Source organism: Doryrhamphus excisus, linkage group LG2, assembly GCF_037039965.1.
Source record: "Doryrhamphus excisus strain RoL-2023G ecotype Guam linkage group LG2, RoL_Dexc_Guam_v1.1, whole genome shotgun sequence".
NCBI classification, from domain to species: Eukaryota; Metazoa; Chordata; class Actinopteri; order Syngnathiformes; family Syngnathidae; genus Doryrhamphus; species Doryrhamphus excisus.
In genome coordinates this window covers 17561082-17584886 of record NC_136358.1, presented here as the reverse complement: position 1 = coordinate 17584886, position 23805 = coordinate 17561082, and the positions used below count along the sequence as shown (strand labels likewise).

General features: G+C 41.2%; 2 protein-coding genes across 4 annotated transcripts; one reads left to right on the top strand and one right to left on the bottom strand.

The window, feature by feature from the left end:
• Positions 1–565: 565 nt before the first annotated feature.
• Positions 566–20819, bottom strand: LOC131131931 (protein PHTF2). Of its 3 annotated transcripts, XM_058076999.2 has the most exons (19): positions 20651–20819; positions 16160–16242; positions 11769–11825; positions 11543–11554; positions 9413–9482; positions 8301–8459; positions 8067–8232; positions 7431–7592; positions 7050–7254; positions 6831–6974; positions 5283–5639; positions 5128–5213; positions 4870–5062; positions 4635–4766; positions 4379–4465; positions 2943–3098; positions 2786–2881; positions 2569–2694; positions 566–1730 (listed from the first exon to the last, which is right to left on the bottom strand). In XM_058076999.2, the coding sequence occupies exons 2-19, from the start codon at positions 16202–16204 to the stop codon at positions 1710–1712; spliced, it is 2274 nt and encodes a 757-aa protein (XP_057932982.2). In that variant the 5' UTR covers positions 16205–16242; positions 20651–20819; the 3' UTR covers positions 566–1709. The 3 variants fall into 3 exon arrangements, with proteins under 3 accessions (XP_057932982.2, XP_078655517.1, XP_057932983.2); XM_078799391.1 differs by having other exon boundaries at positions 6831–7254; XM_058077000.2 differs by lacking the exon at positions 11543–11554.
• A 270-nt stretch (positions 20820–21089) lies between these two features.
• Positions 21090–23702, top strand: LOC131131934 (transmembrane protein 60-like). The gene is made up of 3 exons (XM_058077002.2): positions 21090–21263; positions 21537–21653; positions 23062–23702. Exons 2-3 carry the CDS (start codon positions 21570–21572, stop codon positions 23377–23379), a joined length of 402 nt encoding a protein of 133 aa, XP_057932985.1. The 5' UTR covers positions 21090–21263; positions 21537–21569; the 3' UTR covers positions 23380–23702.
• Positions 23703–23805: the final 103 nt, after the last annotated feature.

Sequence of the window (23805 nt, the reverse complement as noted above, 5' to 3'; positions counted from 1 at the left end):
CAACGCAGCTCTGAGCTTTTCGACACACACCCTGATTACAAGCTAATTCATCACAGGTGAGGATGGTTACCTTCAGGTACCATTCGTGTCAACTTGTGTTTATGTCATCAGGCCAAAACCAACAGGGAGTGTAAACTTTTGGACTGGGTCATTTTTTAGGTTTCTGTTGTCATTATGATTTAAAAGGAATAAAGTATTTTTTTTTCGATAAATGTCTTCACACAACCACTAACCATGAGTGTCTACAGGCGAGAGGCGGGGTACACCCTGGACTGGTGGCCAGCCAATCACAGGGCACATATAGACAAACAACCATTCACACTCACATTCATACCTATGGACAATTTGGAGTCGCCAATTAATTAACCTAGCATGTTTTTGGAATGTGGGAGGAAACCGGAGTACTCACGGAGTAAACCCACGCTGACTTAGCCGAGGGTGGGATTGAACTCTGGTGTCCTAGCTGTGAGGTCTGCATGCTAACCACTCCACCGTGCAGCCATTGTGTTATAATACACCATCCCAATTGATTGTGTGTTTATCTTTAAAAAGACAACAGCCAATCTTATCATCCAGCTTTTGATTTTATTATAAAAAACGTAGAGGTGTCAACAGACCAGTTTGCTCTCAAAAAGTCTTAAATTAGTCACACTTCTTTGTTCCATTAAAAAAAAAATGACAATAAAACATGCCTTTTTCTCCCAAAAGTTGCGGGACAAAATTGTCAACATATTGAAATAAAGAGACCAAAAAAACAAAAAGCACAAATTATGGAAAAGTACAGCAAAACGACAACTGAAAGCTGAAAATACATTCTTTTAGCAGAAGAGAGAAAAACAAAGGAGCAATAAAAGTAAGCACTTTGGTCTTTCCTTCAGACACAAACATGATGAATATGCCAAAATGTGATTGGACTGATGCAAATATGACTTCACTGTACGTTTTGTGGATTTAAAGTGCATGGTTTTGAATTGACAAAAGTCGAGTCAGATGTGACAACTTAATACTGAAAAGTTAAAAAAATAAAATAAAAAAACAACAAAAAACAAGCTTGTTCTTAATGAATATTCGACTATTGCTGACATTCTTAAAGACACGTCTGATGACGTCTGATTGGTTTGGAACATGTAATAAAATCAGCGACTCAAACAGGGCAGCTAAATAAATAATACAAAATAAAAGTACAATTATATTTTAAAAAAATACCTCATTGGTGTTTAAGTTATTTCAATTCCCTGTTTGTAGTTTTTTTTTTTTAAGACAAGCTTGAAATTTGTATCAATGTCATCAATATTTATTGTCTGTCAGTCTGGCCCTTTAAAAGCCGTGTATGACAGGTCAGCTGACAGGAGGAGTGGCCTAATCATTGAAGCGACCGTACCAAATATTTCTCTGTAACGTCTTGAAGCTTAACATTATTATTAAAAAAAACAAACAAACAAAAAAAACCAGAATGCATAAATAAAGAACTCCAATGAAACACGAGCATAAAAGCGCCTGTGAACACAGCACACGGGACTGTGCTGACCAAAAGCAAACCAAAAAAAAACAGAAGTCCGTACGCGGCGTGCGCGGAGTGACATCATAAATAGAACATTTAAATAAAACGTTGAAACACTGAGCGGCTAAATAGCTTGTCAATTGCACAAAGTGATGATACGTCTTCTTCAGTCGCTTGCCGAGTCAGTGAGTGAGTCGCCAACTTCCTGTCACGACTTGATCTTCCACAGCTGCACACACACATACACACATATATGCGGTCATATGGTAATGGTAATGGTTGAATTTCATTTGAACATGCATCAGATTACAATTGAATGCATCACATAATCAGTTCACAGTTCCACATGTCCAAAAGAAGTAGGAAGAAGCAAAGCTTATTAAATCCTACCCCTCCATCTGGTACTTTTACAATCAGTAACTGTTACATTTGTTCGCTTTCCTAATATAATGTATGTACTTATTGATTGATTTTTATTAATTTTAATTTTTTCCAATATATATATTTTTTTATTTTTTGTCACGTACCGAAGTACAAGGCGATATGACCATATATATTATATATATATATATATACTATTTATTTATTATTCATTATAAATTTATTAATTTATTGATATATGAAAAAAGTTTTATTACTAGGGGGGTACCTAGCATTACAAAATTAATTAATTACTGAATAATTTTGCCGGAAAAAGCAAAGCTTATTAAATCCTACCCCTCCATCTGGTACTTTTACACTCAGTAACTGTTACATTTGTTCACTTCCTGCTTTCCTAATATTATTTACGTTTTTTTTATTTAATTTAAATATTTATTATTATTAATATATTGTTATTATTACATTATTGTACACAATGTATTTATATTTATTAAATTATTAATTTATAATTATATTTTAATTTATAATTATTTAAAATAGTAATTTATTTTGTATTTTTATTTTATTTATTATTATTTTTTATTATTGATTCCACATACTGAAATGCTATGTCTTTTTAAACGTAGTCCTAGCATAGAAGGGACCATCTATACATGTTGGTTGTGTTTTGTGTTGCGTTCACTGACCTTCAAGTTAAACCCTAACAGGTCTGAGATGACGCCAGACACGGCGGACAGGATGACAACCTGGGTGATGTTGTACAGCAGCGGGTTCATGGTCAAACCGTACAGCCTGAAGGGGGTGTCCAGCTCCTACACACACACACACACACACACACACACACACACAATAAATGTCTAGTTTGTATCCAAGCCGTTGGAGATGATGGAGGTCCACGCCGACCTTGAGTAGTTTGGTTGCCAGTTTCAAGACATTGTTGACCAGCGTGAGCTCCTCCTTCTTGTTGGGCTTCTTCTCCATCTTCAGGTATAAGTTGATCTGAGACACAAGACGCGGTGGTGAATACCCGAACGACTCCGCATGTCCGTGTTGTGTTTACCTGTTCGGTGAGCAAGATGGAGGTGTTGCTGTACTTCTTGCTGGTCTCCGAGCCCAAGGTGACAAACCTGAGCAGGAAGAGGGACAGGCTGGAACACCAGACGACTAATTCCCAGTTGTAGTGACATTCCAGGAACGTTTCGTGGACGTGTAGCAGCTGGAACAACAGCGAGGTCGGAACATGACAAAACGTTATGACAAATACAAATTCTATGGAAGTCTTGAACTGTTCTTCCACACAATTATCTATAAATATACTCATGAAACTCATGAGGTTGACTACAGCCACCTGGATCTTACACTGATCAATAACTTGTGCATGCTTGTCTATTATTTTCTTTTTAACGCCCAGGGAAGTTGACTACAGCCACATGAATCTTATGTTTCTGAATATGTGCATCGCCTTTAACATGCTTGTCAATCGTTTTCTTTCTACTGACCAGGGAGGTTGACTACAGCCACATGGACCGTACGTTGGTCAATAACATTTGTATAGCCTTTAACATGCTTGTCTATCATTTTCTTTCTACTGCCCAGGGAGGTTGACTACAGCCACATGGATCGTACGTTTCTCAATAATAAGTCCATCGCCGTTAACATGCTTGTCTATCATTTTCTTTCTAATGCCCAGGGAGGTTGACTACAGCCACATGGATCGTACGTTTCTGAATAATATGTGCATCGCCTTTAACATGCTTGTCTATCATTTTCTTTCTACTGCCCAGGGAGGTTGACTACAGCCACATGGATCGTACGTTTCTGAATAATAAGTCCATCGCCGTTAACATGCTTGTCTATTATTTTCTTTCTAAAGCCCAGGGAGGTTGACTACAGCCACATGGATCTCACGTTGATCAATAACATGTGCATCGCCTTTAACATGCTTGTCTACCATTTTCATTCTACTGTCCGGGGAGGTTGGCTACAGCCACATGGATCGTACGTTTCTGAATAATAAGCGCATCGCCGTTAACATGCTTGTCTATCATTTTCTTTCTGCTGCCCAGGGAGGTTAACTACAGCCACATGTATCTTACGTTGGTCGATAACATTTGCATCGCCTTTAACATTATTTTCTTTCAACTGCCCAGGGAGGTTGACTACAGCCACATGGATCGTATGTTTCTGAATAATAAGTGCATCGCCTTTAACATGCTTGTTTATTATTTTTTTATATTTTGTCTATTCTGATCTCCCTGGCTTCCTCTGCCCCATGTTTAGCGTGACTGGGTGCCTGATTACAAGGGTGTGATGCTAATTAGAGGGCACAGCTTGATTGATTGTCCCTCAGGTCACATTATCTTCCAATATTTTCTAGGGCTGCCATCATTTTTAATTTCCAGGTTTGTTTATTAAAATCAATGTCTGATATTCATTCAAGTTATTTCTTCCAGTGACTGAGGGCCGTCATCACATGTGTAGATGTTGTGTGTTTACCTGCGCACAGCAGATGAAGACCACAGAGAGCGTTAACAAGAAGGCGGAGGACACAATCACGTCCACAGAGCGCTGAGGACCCCGACGCTGCAACACAACATCAGATTTATGGTAAATAATGTTCATAAAGGAACGTAAAGAAGCACTGAAACATGACAGCACCTTGCATAAAAGGTAAGCGCAAAAGTAGTGTAAGAACGCTAAATCCTAGCCCAGACTTCGAGGGTTAAAGGTCGTAGATGAGAGGTTCACTGACCTTGAGGTAGGAGCGTAGCGACAACCACATCTTGATGTTTTGCACTTTCTTCAGTCGGAAATGAGGAACTTCGGACTTCCGGGCTCTACGGGCTGATGTCAGGTGACCAAACAGTTTGGCAAAGAGTAGCCTCTGAAGCGCACACACACACACACACACAAACACACACACACACACACATGAAACATTCATTTCGAACAACTTGAAAAAAGCACACGTATGTAGAAACAGTCACCTGCTTGTAGGTCCTCTCTGCAACGCTGAGCAGGAAGAAGAAGAGCCAGATGAGGCACACGCGCACCACAAAGCTCACTGTTACCATGGTGACCACCATGGCATCCGACCCGGAGCCGCCGCCCAGCGCCGCGGCCAGCAGCTCGTTGGCTGAGAGCGTGGTCAGCTGGTCCAAGTCGCGGTGCTGAGCCAGTCTACACACACATGGAGGCCATGTTGAAGACAAATACACACGTGTCTTTATGGAATGTAAAGCTACCTGTAGGCAAAGGGGGTGAGTCCCAGTATGACCGACACCAGATTCCCGAACACCTGATACCCAATCCCTGGGGTGTACAGATTCACCTGCACACAAATATTCCAATCAGCTTGGATTCTCTGAATTCTTCACTGACCGTCTTTTAGTTGACTCACTCGGTTCATGATCATGCCACTGATCTCCAGGACGGACATGTCGGCTTTCTTGCACTCGTTGCCCTCCCACACGATGGCGCTCACCCTCTCCAAGCCTGGATTGGAGCTGTGTAGCCATGGGGTGTGGCCCTGATGGAAGGGGTCATCCCTGTATTCCTTCTTGGTAGGAGGACATATTGGAGCGCCGCCACCTTCTCCCTCTGTCTCTGATGTGCAGGATGATCGGCACTCGGCGCAGTGCAGGAAGTCCTCCCACAGCAGGTCCTCTGTCTCGGACTCGTGGCGAGTGCTCTCCGAGTCCTGAGTCCTCAGGCTGGAGCACCTGGAGCTACAGCTGGTGCCGGACTTCGGAACATCCTGAGATGTAAAAGTCAGAGTTACTATCTGGTCTGCTTTCGGTATCCATGATGGCATGCTGTTTTTTTGAGCGAACATGCTGATGTACAAATGGCAATGCTTATCATAAATAACTGTCAAGGAGAGATTACATTACATTCTTATATACGTCTTTGCTAGCAAGCGTTTGGGTTTTTTAAAAAACATAAATACGTCAATTGAATTGAATGGGTTGATATTTAAACTACTACTTTTTGCTCATTGCTTTATTCTCACAAGTGGTTAGCACACAGGTTTCACAGCTAGGAGACCCGTGTTCAATTCCACCCTCGGCTATCTCTGTGTGGAGTTTACATGTTCTTCCCGTGCATGCGTGGGTTTTCTCCGGGTACTCCGGTTTCCTCCCAAATTGCGACTCCAAATTGTCCATAGGTATGAATGTGAGTGTGAATGGTTGTTTGACTATATGTGCCCTGTGATTGGCTGGCCACCAGTCCAGGGTGTACCCCGCCTCTCACCCAAAGACAGCTGGGATAGGCTCCAGCAACCCCCGCGACCCTCGTGAGGATAAGCGGTAGAAAATGAATTAATATTTTAACATTTATGGCTGCACGGTGATCGAGTGTTTAGCGCGCAGACCTCACAGCTAGGAGACCAGAGTTCAATTCCACCCTCGGCCATCTCTGTGTGGAGTTTGCATGTTCTCCCCGTGCATGCGTGGGTTTTCTCCGGGTACTCCGGTTTCCTCCCACATTCCAAAAACATGGTAGGTTAATTAGCGACTCCAAATTGTCCATAGGTATGAATGTGAGTGTGAATGGTTGTTTGTCTATATGTGCCTTGTGATTGGCTGGCGACCAGTCCAGGGTGTACCCCGCCTCTCGCCCGAAGACAACTGGGATAGGCTCCAGCACCCCCCGCGACCCTCGTGAGGAAAAAGCGGTAGAAAATGAATGAATGAATGAATGTGAGTGTGAATGGTTGTTTGTATATATGTGCCCTGTGATTGGCTGGCGACCAGTCCAGGGTGCACCCCGCCTGGGGTAGGGTCTAGCACCCCTTTCTGACTTTTTTTTTTTAAGACTGAAACTGTTTTCTCAATATTTTGACTCTATTCATGTAAAATTAGTTCTGATTTTTTCCTTTTTGGTGTTTTTTTACTTTTCTTGTGAAATTCCATGTGAGCATTACACAATGTCTTTGCTTGCGTACCTCCACAATGTAGTGTTTCTTGTAGTGTGTGCTCTTGCGGTTTCGTAGCGAGCAGTCGGCGTTGAGCCTCTCGACTCCCCTGTGTAAGGCAATATAAGAGGCCTCGGGGTCCTCCTCACTGGATGCCTCGTCAGATGCAGGCCCCTGCGTATGAAAGACCACCACATTAGAAGATTGTAGCTGAAGAGAATGGGAATGTGTGTGTGTGTGATTGCCGACTTTATTACGGGTGATGCTACGGGCAGCGTGAGCATGCGATGGCGGACCACGGGTTGCCCAGCACACCTCATCAAGGCGGTTGAAGACCTCATGGTGAAGTTGGAGACCCTCTTCGCTGCTGCGGTTGGTGACACGGCCGTCGAGCGACACATAGCCGTTGTCAGTTTCTGTGGACTTGTCGATGGATAGCTTGGACTTCTTGGACCTGCAAGAGGAGCCGAGTGTGATGATGATCACATGACTGATGATGATTAGTATATTCTGCAAAATCAGTCACTACCAGTTTAGTGTTTTCAATTGATTTTGCAACAGAAGCTCAAGAACGAGTCCAGAATCATCACACATCAAGTCCAAAAGACAAGAAAGAAGAGAGATACACACCCAGCTTTACAGAGATCATGCCAGAAATCGTGGAAGAGAGTGCCCAGGCTGTACGTGGCGTCGGCTGAGTAGGAGTGTGGCGCCCCCTCTTGTGTGTTATCGGTAGTGCTAGAGCCGTCACCTTCCCTATGCACCTCCATCTGAGAGGCTTTCCTCAACTTCCTTCACAAGAACAGAGCACAGACAGACTTAGTGGTCTTGGTCTGTTTTAGGATGATAAAGTTTGTTGTTTTATCAAAAGAAAAGCTAATACCAGATTTAAAAAGCTAAAATTATTTATGTGACATATGCCTAATTTTTTTTCAGTGCCTCATTCGTACAATCAAAGCAATTTTACTGACTAAAATGGAAGATGAACGGCGACAATAATTTGGGATTTGAGAACTGACTTTTTGTCTACATCCAGTCTACAACCAGTCCAGGAGGTACCCCGCCTCTCGCTCAAAAGGCAGCTGGGATAGACTCCAGCATACCCCGCAACCCTAATGAGGACTGTCCCTTTAATGGGCTCTGTCATCCCAAGATGCTTCCTGAGAGAGGAGAAACTTCAAACCAACACACAAACACATTCCCAAAGTGCAAACATCATTCCACAAAACACAAACAAACACAACTATTAGGATTAAGCTACGGTACCTGCGTCTCTTCCCGCCACCACCGGAGACAGGCTTCGGCGTCCTGGTGGACACAATCTGACAATGCACGGTGCCCAGCAGTAGCATCAGCCAGATGGCGCCGAACACCTCAGTGGCAGGTACGCCATGAGGTTGAGGGACGCTCACGTAGAGGAAGGCCGCCGCCACTGTGAAGGAGGGGGAACAGGAAATGAATATAGTGTCAAGTATGAAGTTGTTTAACAAGGACCTGTACCTTGAAGCAGGTAGAGCGCCAGCAGCAAGAGGAAGATGGCTCTGGAAGTGACCTGGATCCACCATCGGTAGAAGAAGGGGAAGAAGACAACGCGTACGATACCCTTCCGTGTCAGCGAGGTCCATGGACTCTCTGGTTTGGCCTTCGCAAAGGCCGAGCCTGTTGAGGAACACAAAAAGTGTCGGAATCATCATGATTGGATACAAAAATGTCATTGTATGGTCATATCACCTTGTACTTCGGTATGAGGTACATTATTTAAAAAAAAAAAACAAACACACAAAAAAAACCTTAAACTGTATTATGGAAAGCAGGAAGTGAACAAATGAAACAGTCTGATGCATGTTCAAATGAAATTAAACCATTACCATTACTTTGGTACGTGGCAAAAATAAATAAATAAATACAAAAATAAAATAAAAAAATACATTAAAAAATAAAATATATATATATATTAGAAAAGCAGGAAGTGAACAAATGTAACAGTTACCAATTGTAAAAGTACCAGATGGAGGGGTAGGATTTAATAAGCTGTGCTTCTTCCTACTCCTTTTGGACATGTGGAACTGTGAACTGATTATGTGATGCATTCAATTGTAATCTGATGCATGTTCAAATGAAATTAAACAATTACCATTACTTTAGTATGTGACAAAAATAAATAATACAAAAATAAAATAAATTAATAAAACTTAATAAAATACATAAAAAATAAAAGATATATTAGGAAAGCAGGAAGTGACCGTTGGAACTGTGAACTGATTATGTGATGCATTCAATTGTAATCTGATGCATGTTCAAATGAAATTAAACCATTACCATTACTTTGGTACGTGACAAAAATAAATAAAAAAATAAAAAAATAAAATAAATAAAAATTAATAAAATACATTAAAAAATTAAATAGGAAAACAGGAAGTGAACAAATGTAACAGTTACTGACTGTAAAAGTACCAGATGGAGGGGTAGGATTTAATAAGCTTTGCTTCTTCCTACTCCTTTTGGACATGTGGAACTGTGAACTGATTATGGGATGCATTCAATTGTAATCTGATGCATGTTCAAATGAAATTAAACCATTACCATTACCAAAAGCTATATCATCTTCTTACCTCTAACCAGGTCCACATCAATCAGGTCTGGTTTGACGTGTCCGGTCTTCTTTGGCTTGTTCCTCAGGCCCTGTGAGAGGAACACAAAGAGTAACCAGGGGCCCAAATACATACTTGGGTGGTACGCCGTGTACTCTACAGGATCTAGTTGAACTCCTACCAACACTACATATGGCAGCTGCAAAAAAAGGAGCCATGTTCTTGCATGCATTCTACTTGCCGCATGACGACATGATTAGTGTGTGAGCGTGTGTTCTTTTTAGTGACACACATCCAAGCCACACTGAGCACATTTCACATGCATCACCTATGTTTACAAGGCCGGATAAGAGTTTATGTATTTACTGTCAACATTAGCTAGCTTGTAGAACATAGTGCTATTGACCTCCAGGCCCATCTAAACAATAGGATCAATGGGTAGTAGTGGCCGGAAGGTGATTTACTGTGGCACTCCAGTTCACCACATTACAAAGAGCACGCCTGCATGTGCTCTTATCTCCAGGCTATTCATGGCCTCTTATCTTTATAATAGCCAGATTCAGAGGCTGTTTGTACTCCATATACACTCCTTGCACAAATACAAGCCACAAAGGGACTTTAGACTGCAACAAGATGTCAAACATATCTTTCCCACGCTTGGTCATACATGGTGGAATCATGTTATAGCCGGGAAGGAGCACATGACTGTCCGGATGGTATTGTGCTATGGCAGGGGTGTCCAAAGTGCAGCACGGGGGCCATTTTGGACCACGCCTTTTTTTCCCCTTCAAAATACAATAAATTAACAATAAATAATGTATACCATTAGATGTTACATAACATCATTATTGCATTTTGTCAAACAAATGAATGACTGCTGTTGCGAGGTCAATTAAATAACATATTAATATATATTAAAATATGCATATTAAGTATTTATGTATTCTTGGGCTTAATTGAAGCATTTTCAAGCATCTATGACTAAATGAACTAGAATACATATACAGGGTGTCGATGAACTGTAGCCTATGACCACTAGGTGTCACTAATTACCTACACCAGAGCTGATCACTGTCAACATTCATTCATTTTTTACCGCTTTTCCTCACAAGGGTCGCAGGGGTGCTGGAGCCTATCCCAGCTGTCTTCGGGCGAGAGGCGGGGTACACCCTGGACTGGTGGCCAGCCAATCACAGGGCACATATAGACAAACAACCATTCACACTCACATTCATACCTATGGACAATTTGGAGTCGCCAATTAACCTAGCATGTTTTTGGAATGTGGGAGGAAACCGGAGTACCCGGAGAAAACCCACGCATGCACGGGGAGAACATGCAAACTCCACACAGAGATGGCCAAGGGTGGAATCGAACCCTGGTCTCCTAGCTGTGAGGTCTGCTCGCTAACCACTCAACCGCCATGCCGCCTCATTGTCAACAATTACTGCAAATTTATCTCACAACAGGTACATTAATCATCATCATAACCGCAATAACAACATGAAGTACTATTGTGGCCGTACTGCAGCTAAAACTCAACTCTGAATCTCTGACATCACATCCTGTCTACACATCTGGAAGACATTGATCAAAACACAAATGATCATTTGAGTCTTAAATGGCTTATTTTCTCTGAATATATTTACTATTTTGGGTAATATGAGTGTAAAGGTGATTGTAGGGGTGTTATTGTATGCCTAGAGGGCTCTAATAATATGAAAAACCATATACAGAAGGTCATAAACAAGTGTTCCATGCGCTAAAAAGTCCTACTTCGGGGAAATTCAACCGCAGTCAGGTGTGTAAGTAATTGACCGTGATAGTTGTAATTGTTTTCTTTATATAACATATATTCATTTACCTACACTGGACCGTTTTTTTTTAACATTTTTAATGTCCTTTCAGTTTTCTATATAAAATTTGGACACCCCTTTTTTAAAGTCCCACTCACTGTCCTCATGTTGCATTTTTAAAAGCTGACTTCACCTTCAAGGGAAGAATTTCAAAAAATAAATTGACTGATGCACGTCACACCGTTATTCATACACAAAAACACAGGCTGATCAGAACGAGATGGACCAATCGTGGCCTAGTCTACGCCGTGGGCAAGCGCACGTGCACACTTGGGAGGGGGTGCCAAATACTCACCAGCGATATAAACTGAAGAGAAGGATGATTGAGAGGGAGGATGGGTGAAGAAGATGAAATGGGGCAGAAAGGAAAAGGGTTAAAAAGAAACAAACAAAAAAAAACACGAGCTGGACAATGTCGGTGGGGAGGGTGCAGACAAAACGTCAAGAAAAACTGAGAAAGAATATGGAAAGAAATTAAAATGTGGTGCTATGACAGTCAAAAGATTGAGGTTAAAAAGGACCTTGATTTCTCGCTGCTCCACAGACTTCTCCCATATCTGCTGGTCGTAGGCGCCAATCTGCGAGACAAAACACACACCAGAGGTTACACACACAAATGACATCTGTCAGTTATACTTATATACTTGCTGTCATTTACGTTATCATTTACATTGCAAGTGGGAAACTAGCCTAGGAGGTCAGATTAACGCCACATGACAGGATCTCACACACACACACACACACACACACACGGATCTAAAGTGTGTGAGTGCTAACACGTGCAAACGTCAGTCTCACATGTCTCAATAGAGCAGTTACCGTGGGAACAAGACTGGTCCTTGCCAAGTTACACAAGAAACATATCTTTTGAAACACAGGAATTAAAACAACAACCACACTGTAGGAGGTGTGTGTGTGTGTGTGTGTGTGTGTGTGTGTGTGTGTGTGTGTGTGTGTGAATGGAAACGTGCAATGAGGCTTCATTAAACATGGATGAGGGGAAGAAGAAGGACGAAAGAGGAGGTCAAAGATGTGAAAGGATGGATGCAAAGGATGGCTGTGGACTAATCACACACACGACAGTATCACAAGAATACACTTAGGATGCCAAACATGCGGCTTGGGGGGGGGGTACCTCAGTACAAAATGATGCATCCAACACATATTATTACCCCCCCATCGTAAAGACTGCCAATAAAGACACCAATTGACTGCAGCACAGAGAATCCACCTGGATGGAGTGCCGCTGCGGCACAGTGCGCGGGTCACCATGGCGACGGAAGGAGGTAAGAAGGAGGGGGATTATGCCAACCAAAGTTACATAAGCCAGTGCCTCTCTGCAATGGTTGAGTATTAAATACATGCTTGCTAACAATGCGGGCATGCATTGTTCACTGGAAAAACAATAGCTAAAAAAAAAAAATTAATTCGCAACCACAGTTGGTTCCTCCTGCAGTGCTGACGTTCTAGAACAGGGGTGGGAAAATATTTTGACTCGTGGGCCGCATTGAGTTAACAAAATTATTCATTCATTCATTTTCTACAGCTTTTCCTCGCGGGGGTGCTGGAGCCTATCCCAGCCGTCTTCGGGCGAGAGGCGGGGTACACCCTGGACTGGTCACCAGCCAGCCAATCACAGGGCACATATAGACAAACAACCATTCACACTCACATTCATACCTATGGACAATTTGGAGTGGCTAATTAACCTAGCATGTTTTTGGAATGTGGGAGGAAACCGGAGTACCCGGAGAAAACCCACGCATGCACGAGGAGAACATGCAAACTTCCAGGGTGTTAGATATAATATGTTTAGGCCATGGGAAAATATTCAATCCACTTAATAGTACGGGTGTCACAGGACAGCCAACTCATGAGACGAGACGATAGACAGGATCGTGTTCAGGATTTTTTTGGTCGATGGGCAAAATTCATTCATTCATTCATTTTTCGACCGCCTATCCCAGCTGTCTTTGGGCGAGACAGCCAATCACAGGGCACATATACGTAGACAAACAACCATTCACACTCACATTCATACCTATGGACAATTTGGAGTCTCCCAATTAGAAAACCCACACATGCACGGGGAGAACATGCAAACTCCACACAGAGATGGCCGAGGGTGGGATTGAACCCTGGTCTTCTAGCTGTGAGGTCTGCGCGCTAACCACTCGACCACCGTGCAGCCCCACACAGGCTTATAATGCTTATAATTTCACAGTTTTGTTGTTTTACTAAATAAGACATCTGACTTGTAAGTCAGGTTGCCAGTTTGTATGTTAAAAGTTGAAATACTTAGAAAGCAACTGGTGGGCCGGATTCAAACGCTTGGTGGGCCGAATGTGGCCCCCGGGCCGCAGTTTGCCCACCCCTTAACTTTATTTAGAACACACGCATTTCTCAAAAGGTTTTTGTCTCCTGTCTCGGCAATATTCTGGCAATATTTCGGTGTGTGGTTTGCCACTGACTGGCAAGAAAAACCACAAAACACCGCTGGAGTCACCTAATGATTACATACTAGAGTAGGTGTAGTCCCACATGCCTCGGTTGTATTTAGCACCTCCGAACTCGCTAATAGAGACGACAACAATTCAAAAACCTTTACCATCTCCGCTAATTACAACCACAGTGTAGGAAAACAAACTGGAGGGAATTTGGGTCAAACGGATGGTTGTGACCGGAAGATTAACCCTTGCTTGTTTCTATGTGCAGTGAGGTTCAGGAGGGTGTGTGTATTCCTGTATGTGTGTGTGTTTGTAGCCACATGCTAGCTGCATAAAGAGTTGCACCATAGAACAAGGAACATTCGTCATAACAATGAGTCATTAAGTTGTACATTCCAAACATATCACCTGTGTCAATTAGCTCTAAAAATAAAGTCTGGAAAGTTCTGGAAAGTTCGATTTCCTCTATACCAACATTTGAGTACCACCAGGTGAGAGCATGCCATTTCTCAGACGACATTTGTTCATCAAGCACACGCCATTTTTGGAAACAAACGCCATGACGTACAGTAGGGGTATCGCAAGGTTATCACAAAAACTAAAAGTTTTTTAAAGTTTTTGTATCTACTGTAGAGATGAGTTGTCACAAAATACGTGGACTGTCAGAGAGAAGTGAGAAAGTACACACTGTAGTACCTTGGCACTAATACTAACACTAACACTAACTTACTACAAGCTGCTACTTCCAGACAGGCATTGCAGAGAGCAGCTATTTGAGGGCTTGTGCTAATGTCATTAGCACTGTGTTAGCTAAAATGCACTTAATTGTGATTAAATACTTTTTTTTTTATCATTTGACAGTCCTAATAGTAACACATGATGCATAATTATTATAATTATAGGAATGCTGTATATTAACACACAATGCAGAATTAATACGACTTGATCGTAATCAAGCAATTTTAATAAAGTTGATGTATGACATGTGTTTTAAGAATGTGACGCTATGGTGGAATGTGGTTTCTTTTGTACTGGACGATGTACGATAGGATGACTAATAATGAACTGGTTGCTCTTGGCACGTAGTTGGGTGCCTTAAGCTGGGTGAGGGTGGTTGGATATGGGGTTTTTATTCTGTGTAGACAAGGAATAATATATGTTTTGTTGGGATGAGGTTGGAATTTGGGTGTTTAGAGGGGGTGGGACTAGATAAGTCTTGACATCTTCCCACTTCCTTTCGAATATGTGTACATTTATATATACATAGATATTTTTATTTTATTTTTTTTTTATTTTATTTGGGCAAATATATGAAATATTACAGTGCATTTCTTATATCAATCAAAATATAACTTTCCATTATTTACATTTGTATTCAACTATCTGATCACAAGCCCAAAAGGAGTAGGCTGAAGCAAAAGCTTATAAATCAATACCCCTTTTTGCAAGATATAATCATGTTCATGCCACAGTATTGTTTTCCCCTGTTATTATTATCATTGTAATATTATTATTGTTATCATCATTATCATTATTGTTATAATCTTTATCATTATTACCATTATTATTGTTATTATTATCACCATTATTGTAATCATCATATTACCATTTTCATCATTATAGTTGTAACAATTTTTGAATTTTTTTATTATTATTTAATTTTACAGACTTCATTGCTTCTTGTAGAGTGCTGTATTATTCCATCTGTTGTTTTCCGAAATCCGCAGTATTTGTGCTTTTATCGTCAATTTATTAGCCCACTTTTTCCCCCCCTAAGTGTAACATTTACATACATTTACAACATTTGTATTGATTTTGTTTGGATGTTTTTCATGTTCGAAATAAAGAAGAAGAAAAAAATGGGAGTTAAAGAAACCCCGAGGACACTTCACACACTCCCATTTATGACTCAGCAGGTATCACTACTGGCTCACTACTGGGGGTGTGTGAGACACCCGGAAGGCAACATGTAAATACAAAGCACAACTCAATGCTGTTTAAAGTCTTTTCTTCGGTCTGTTCGAGGAAATCCTGTTGAATGCAGACAGGATGCAGAGGGAGCGACAGACAGATAGACATACAGACAGATGGGGGTGTGGGGAGGGGGGGGGTCACGGCCAGCAACCCCAGCGAGGCACGTAAGGTGAGTCGGGCCAGCGATGGAAGTGCAGCAGAGGATCCGATATCAGAAACCACGGAACAAGATGACACGTGACACCGGCTTGCCTGCTTTTTTGTACTTAGACTCCTATTGGACCGCTTTGCATGGATGTTAGTTGCATGCAAACTAATATTTGACTTGCTTAAAATGTCACTACGGAGAATTCATCAGATCCTAATTCCAAATTTTGACTCCCACATGTCCTCATATAATTTTAACCATGCCCTCATAATAAAAAAGCAATATAAATATAAAAACAATCATCATCAGCAGAGTGTTGCAACAAAAGCGCTGATGGTCTTACCTTTTTCTGGTACCACACCACAGCATCTTTTACTTTGGAAGCCATTTACATGTCCCCCTCTCGCCGTCTAGGGCATCTTAAGACTGGAAGACACAGCAGAAGAAGGGAAGATGTGAGCGACCGACCAATGGTAACACACACACACATACACACACACACACACACAGAGTCGATGAAGGCAGGTGTGTCCTGGCGACTAATGAATGCTAGAGGGAGGGACGCACACACTGGCACACAAACAGTTGCAACCCTTGACACTCGTCGTGTTTGTGGTTAGAGGGGCAGTGAATCAGGCATTCAATCACACACACGCAGGTAAACAACACTTAGAGAATGTTTCAACGAGCTCCACCCTTCATAACAAGCAGTGGGCGTCACGGCCATTGTGGTGCATTATTGTGCAGACACTGACAGATGAAAAGGTGTGAAGTGTGATTTTCGTGTCTTGCACAAATAAGCTGTTAAATAATCAAAACAAACCCAAGCAGCAAACATGTGCAAAGATGCTGCAATCAGTACGGTGTGGATCATAAACATCAGTGACGCATTCAAGCCCTGGAAAAAACGAGCGTGTATTCGCATCATACAGCGGTTGAGTGTGATAAAGACACCATTGTGACTGTGTCTGAAAGCCCTTGAGTCAAAGCTCAGTAGGTCAAGAATGTGAGAGTTTGAGAACATTTTCCATGTCATACACCGCGTTGAAACTGCTGGCTAGCTAAACTGCACACAAACGCTAATGTGGTAGAGTGTAATACAACGCTAGTCTAAATTCAGTCCAGTCACTGCAGAAATGCCTGCATTTAGTCTCACACTTTTTGTCCCGGAAGAGGAGGGAGGAAAAAAAAAAAGACATTTATAGCAACAGGAAGAGTGTCTGGGCAGTATTTGTCTAAACCACCATCTTTAGAAAGTGCCTACAATAATGTTTTCATGACAAAATGGGACCTTTTGGTTCCAAATTGCAAATGTATCATGCGTTTTATGTTTTTAATAACATATTTAAAGGTTGCCCACAGTTGACCTAAGTGACAACTAAAATAACAAGCAATTTTAGTAGCTGCCTGACAATAAAAATATAAAAATCATGGAGGGCAAAGTGGGTATTAGATAGGTCTCATATTCTAACAGCCTGACAGGTTTAACGCCTGAAATCACACGCAAAACTGCCTAATATGGCCTCAAACGCCGCATTAGCTGCAGATCATCGTTTCACATGGAAAACAAACCCCCCCCCCCACACACACACACACACACACACTCCGTGTTCCCAAAATACACTGCGGATTACTGTGTGTATTTAGGGAATGGAGAGTCTTACGTGCACTCTGGTCTCAGAGGAAAAGGACACACTGCTACTGTGATGTGATGATGCAAATACGGATGGATCCAAATATGACTGCCGTAGGCCATACGGTAACTTTCCAGTTTAACTACAAAAGCGTCAGCAGGTAGTGGAAGACGTTGAGTAAATATTTAAATATAGGAAGGTTTTTTGGATGATTTTTGACACTGTCAATGACACTGTAATATTCCCCATGTGTGGAAATATGGGGTAAGAACTATAAAAGCAATCTTCACTCGCTAAATGTACTGCAAAAAAGGTCAGTAAGGATAATTCATAATGAATGATATGAAAATGAATGAATGAATTTTCATTATTTTAGTTGACTGTACCACCTTAGGACAGGGGTGTAAGATAAGATAATCTATGCCTTTATTCGTCCCACAATAAGATAGGATATGCCTGTATTCGTCCCATAAGCGAAAAAAGGTCAGTAAGGATAATTCATAATGCCGCCTACAGAGAACATACTAACTCCTTATTTCTAAAATCACAAATACTTCAACTTGCTGATATATTTCATTCTTCAAACAGCTACAATAATGCATAAGGCTAAAAATAACCAATTAGCTAAAAATGTCATCCAATACTTCTCTACAAGAGAGGAGAAATATGATCTCAGGGAAGAAGTACATTTGAAATACTTATATGCTAGGACTACGTTAAAAAGCCATAGCATTTCAGTATGTGGAATCAAACTATGGAATGGATTGAGTAAGGACCTCAAACAATGCACAACGATGAGCCAATTCAAGAAACAATACAAGCAGTTGATGTTTGCTAAATACAAGGTTGAAGAGTCTTCAACCAGTCATGATGTGCTATATATATATATATATATATATATATATATATATTGACGGTTACTATGGTACCCATTATGTCATTGGATGGTCATATCACTTCGTACTTCGGTACGGGACAAAAAATATATATATATTTTTAAAACAACCTTAAACTATATTAGGAAAGCAGGAAGTGAACAAATGTAACAGTTACTGATAGTAAAAGTACCAGATGGTACTAATAATTAAATTCATTTTGAATACATAAATTAAATTAGGAAAGCAGGAAGTGAACAAATGTAACAGTTACTGATTGTAAAAGTACCAGATGGAGGGGTAGGATTTAATAAGCTTTGCTTCTTCCTACTCCTTTTGGACATGTGGAACCGTGAATTGATTATGTGATGCATTCAATTGTAATCTGATGCATGTTCAAATGAAATGAAAATGAAATTAAAACCCACTAGCATATCATCTTCTCCAATGTAGCTGAGGCTGTGTTGGGTTTTTCAAAAACACTCAACATTGTGGCGAGAATGTTGAGTGAGGTGAGGTGGCATTCATTTTCATATCATTGATGCCATACATAATTGGTTATTATGCAGGTGCTTGGCATTTGAATGCGACACTCCCATACTGGATGTTGCAATGGTGGAGCTCGTTAAACATTAAAAGACATCATTCCGAGATGATACTTTTAGTATAAACATGAATTCAGGTGCAACTGGAGCTCTCTCGTCTCTCAGTGTGGCTGCTCTATATTTCATGACGGGTGCATGTTACATCTCTTGGCTGTAGGACACCCGTCGGAAAAAGAAGGATGCTGCCAAACTATGCAGGGCAAAACACAGGGTCCACCACACAGGGTCAAGACTTTCCGATAGTAGAGCTTGTGTTCGACATCCTCTCTAGGTGGGAACTGAACTCATTGTGCTGTCCATCACACTTTTTTTTTTTTTTAAAACAGCTTCCTCATACTTGCACATGCACCGCAACCGTACTAATGAGCTCTACGTCATCTTGCATGAAGCTAAATCAGGCCGACACCAAAGACGCTTCTGTGGCTCTTTGCACCCATTCAAACTTTTTAATATCTGCCACTGTGACACAAAGCAGCAAGAGAGCGTGTGATGTAATGACAATGCAGCAAGTGATGTAACCGGCTCTGCGGGGAAGGCTGTCGGCTCAACAAGCCCAGCATCTGAGATGCAAGCCGAGGTCATGTAGCCGACTGTGGAGGAATATCGGATTTGAACAAAGACGCAGGTATGCAAATGTAAAATTAACACAGCAAGGACTGACTGATTTCTGCACTGGAGGCAAATATTCAATTAAATTTCTTCATTAATAACGTGAATTCATAGCAAACCAGGAAGTACCTGCTGCTGCACTGATTTCACCTCTAACCTGGCACCTGTCAGCGACTACACCTTGTTAGCCTGTTGTCACAAAGCCCTTTTCATATCCCAAAATAAACATGGCAGACCGAGAGGTGTTGCTTATTATGTGTAGTGAATGTGAAAGGAAGATTGTCTACATTATTACTTTAAAAAGGATAATTTTCATTATGGCGGCACGGCGGACAAGTGGTTAGCGCACAGACCTCACAGCTAGGAAACCAGGGTTCAATTCCACAGTTTGCATGTTCTCCTCGTGCATGCGTGGGTTTTCTCCGGGTACTCCAAAAACATGCTACATTTGGAGGTGACTCCAAATTGTCCATAGGTATGAATGTGAGTGTGAATGGTTGTTTGTCTATATGTGCCCTGTGACTGGCTAGCTAGCCAGCAGTCCAGGGTGTACCCCGCCTCTCGCCTGAAGACAGCTGGGATAGGCTCCAGCGACCCTCGTGAGGAAAAGCGGCAGAAAATGAATGAATTCATTTTCATTATTTTAGTTGACTGTACCACCTTAGGAGAGGGGTGTAAGATAAGATAATCTATGCCTTTATTCGTCTCACAATAAGATAGGATATGCCTTTATTCGTCCCACAAGTTAAAATTACACTAACTACTGTATGAACAATAAATCGGCTTCGTAGCAAATAAAAGCACATATATGTTAAAATGCACGACATGTACCATGAGTGGAAAATTACAAATGTAAACAACTATTTGAGAGGCATTCTGCATCGTGAATGTGCACAAAAAGCACCGTAATCCTTGAAAAACATGTTAAAATATGTTACATACGTGGTATCCATGCCAATGTTTACTGACACACTTAACCTAGCACACTAGGCTAGCTTACTAGCTACCAAGCTAACAGCTAGGCTACCGGCGGCTACAAAGACCCCCCCTCTTCCATACACATACAGCTGTCCCTGGTCAAAACACCAACAAGCACTCCTCAGTGTCTCACCTCTCTTGACGGCTTTTCCCCGGTGTGGCCGCTCACAAGCTAAAAAAAAATTAAAAATGAGTTAAATCTAGTCGGGATCTAGCCAGCCATGTTTGTTAAAGAGATGCTGCTCGTCTGCAAGCCTTTTAGGTTGTCTGGCTGTCTCTCAGGATCGCTGTGATAAAAACACAGCTTCACTTCACTAACCCGTAAAGCACCATTAAAAGACGCCGCGACATTTTGGTGTACGGTAGGACTTCTCTCAGCAAAGCCCATATCGCTCCTCTCATTAAACAATAATATGATTGGATTCATAATTCAGAATAAGGTTGTTGTTTTTGTAAAATTAATTAAAAAACATAAAAAGGAACTGTGCGTGGAGGTAAAAAAAATTCTATGCGTTCTTAGCAAGGAGCTTACGGCAAATGACGCAAAAACGTGGCAACCAATTGATAAAAAGAGTGGGCGTGGCAAAGACAGATAACGGACCCATTCTAGCTCCCTTCACTCCAGTGGTCGCCTGCCTAAAACCTCTGTCATGCATTTGAATTATAAAGAAAATACGCAAACAAAAATGATGTAAGTCATACGGGGAGGACGAACATGATGGTGAACGATGTAGGAGCACGCTGACGTGAGTACGACGTTGTTCTATATGAAGCACCTAGTAGTTAGCTTGATGCTAATGCGCAAGCAAAGCTAGTTCTGCTAGCTGACGTATTAACATCAGTTTATAATGTTACCCGGTGCTATTAAAGATATGTTGGTGGGTATGGCTTCTGTTAGCATTGTAGCTTTTTCTTCAAAATATGTATCAATATAAGTGCTTACCTCCTTTAATAAGTGATGCATTTACAATGTCAATAATGCTGCGTTTTTGTAATAACATATATTATGTTCTGTCCAGACTGTTAGTCTTCTCCCCTGCTCAGTCAACAAGATGTCCTTGGCTCAAAGGGTGTTGTTGACCTGGGTCTTCACCCTGGTCTTCCTCATCATGCTGGTCCTCAAACTGGATGGGAAGGTAGTCTTTGTTTTACTTTGCTTTGTTTTGAAATTGCTTTATTTGTTTGTTTTATTTGTATTATCCCGGCAACAGAATCATCTTTACTGTACTCTTATTAGTATGTGTATGCATGCATGGAAATTATGTATGCATGTTGAGGAATATAACCCTAAAGTCAACAAAAACTACCAAACCAAAGTTGGGAGGATGCAGCATGTCCTCCAGGCTGAAGGAGGAGAGAGTAGTTGGCAGCTGGGGCTCAAATCACCTCTGACAACAGCACCCTCAAGAGGACCCTAGGGGCCATAACAAATAAGACAAGCAGAAACACACCTCATTGCATTGAAGCGGGCGGGGTAGATGTGTGTGCACCGTATCTGACACATATTTAAATACCTCTATGGATAGGATGGAGATCTTGCACCCTTATCTCGGCAAAGGCCTTATTTGTTTATGTAATGTATCTCTTTACAATACAATACAGATATTAAGAAATGGCGTTGTCCTAAAATGGTGCCCGCAACCCGCAATTCATTGTGTGATCACATAAAAGTATAATGAGCTTTTGTCTTGGCCGTGATGCTCAATATGCAGGTAAATGCATCCATCTGTCCATTTTCTATGGCGCTTATCCTCGGGTAAATGCAAGCCAAAGCAAAATTTTTGCAAAAATTTGGGACGCTAACCGAGGTACCACTGTAAATGTTTCCAAAAGTTGCGTCTTCAGTCCAGTACGCCTCACTAATTCCCCCTAATTTGTTGTTTTTGCAATCACAAATCATGATGTGCTACATATATATATATATATATATATATATATATATATATATCACTATATTGACAGTTACTATGGTATCCATTATATATATCATTGTATGGTCATATCACCTCGTACTTCAGTACGAGGTACATGAAAAAACAAACAAACACAAAAACACCTTAAACTGTATCATGGAAAGCAGGAAGTGAACAAATGTTAACAGTTACTGATTGTAATAGTATCAGATGGAGGGGTAGGATTTAATAAGCTTTGCTTCTTCCTACTCCTTTTGGACATGTGGAACTGTGAACTGATTATGGGATGCATTCAATTGTAATCTGATGCATGTTCAAATGAAATTAAACCATTACCATTACTTTGGTACATGACAAAAATAAAATTAATTAATTAATAAAAATTATAAATTTATAAAAAATTTATAAAAATAAAAAAATATATATTAGGAAAGCAGGAAGTGAACAAATGTAATAGTTACCGATTGTAAAAGTACCAGATGGAGGGGTAGGATTTAATAAGCTCTGCTTCTTCCTACTCCTTTTGGACATGTGGAACTGTGAACTGATTATGGGATGCATTCAATTGTAATCTGATGCATGTTCAAATGAAATTAAACCGTTACCATTACAAACATTGCGTTTCGTTTAGGTACAGTGGAACTGGTTCCTCATCTTCCTCCCCGTGTGGGTCTTCGACGGAATCCTCCTCCTCATGCTCACCATCAAGATGGCCGGCCGGTGTAAGCCAGGCTTCGATCCCCGCAACGGCTCGCCAGACCTGCGTCTGCGCGCCTGGTACCTGGCAGCCATGCTGCTAAAGTTGGGCTTCTGCCTGACCCTCTGCGCTAAGCTAGAGAGGCTAGCTGAAGTGAAGCTCACCTTTGTATGCATTCCTCTTTGGACCATGCTGCTGGGGGCGCTGGTGGAGCTCGGCTTTAATATTTTTCCAGAGAGGAGAGAGGCCTAAAAGCTCACCAGACTTGGCACTGGAGCCCACATGACTCGGGTGAACAATACACTGGATTATTACATTACTATATTGTTTTGGTACCATTGTGTTTAGTACTGTATTGCTTGTCAAGTGCAATCAAGCATCCTTATTATTTTGTCCAAAAGTCAAGTACTGTACTTGGTGGCTGAAGTTATTTACATTCTTGAGAGACTCAAACCTAAAATGTGACATTCTGAATAGAAACATTGCATTTTTCACATTAATTGCATCATTTTGCACTGTGATGATAAAGTAAATCAGATGTTTTGTCATTTATGAAAATAAAATATCCTCCTCCATTGGAATTGTCAGATTTTCTGCTGAATTTGCACATACAGTGCATCCGGAAAGTATTCACAGCGCTTCACTTTTTCTACATTTTGTCATGTTACAGCCTCATTC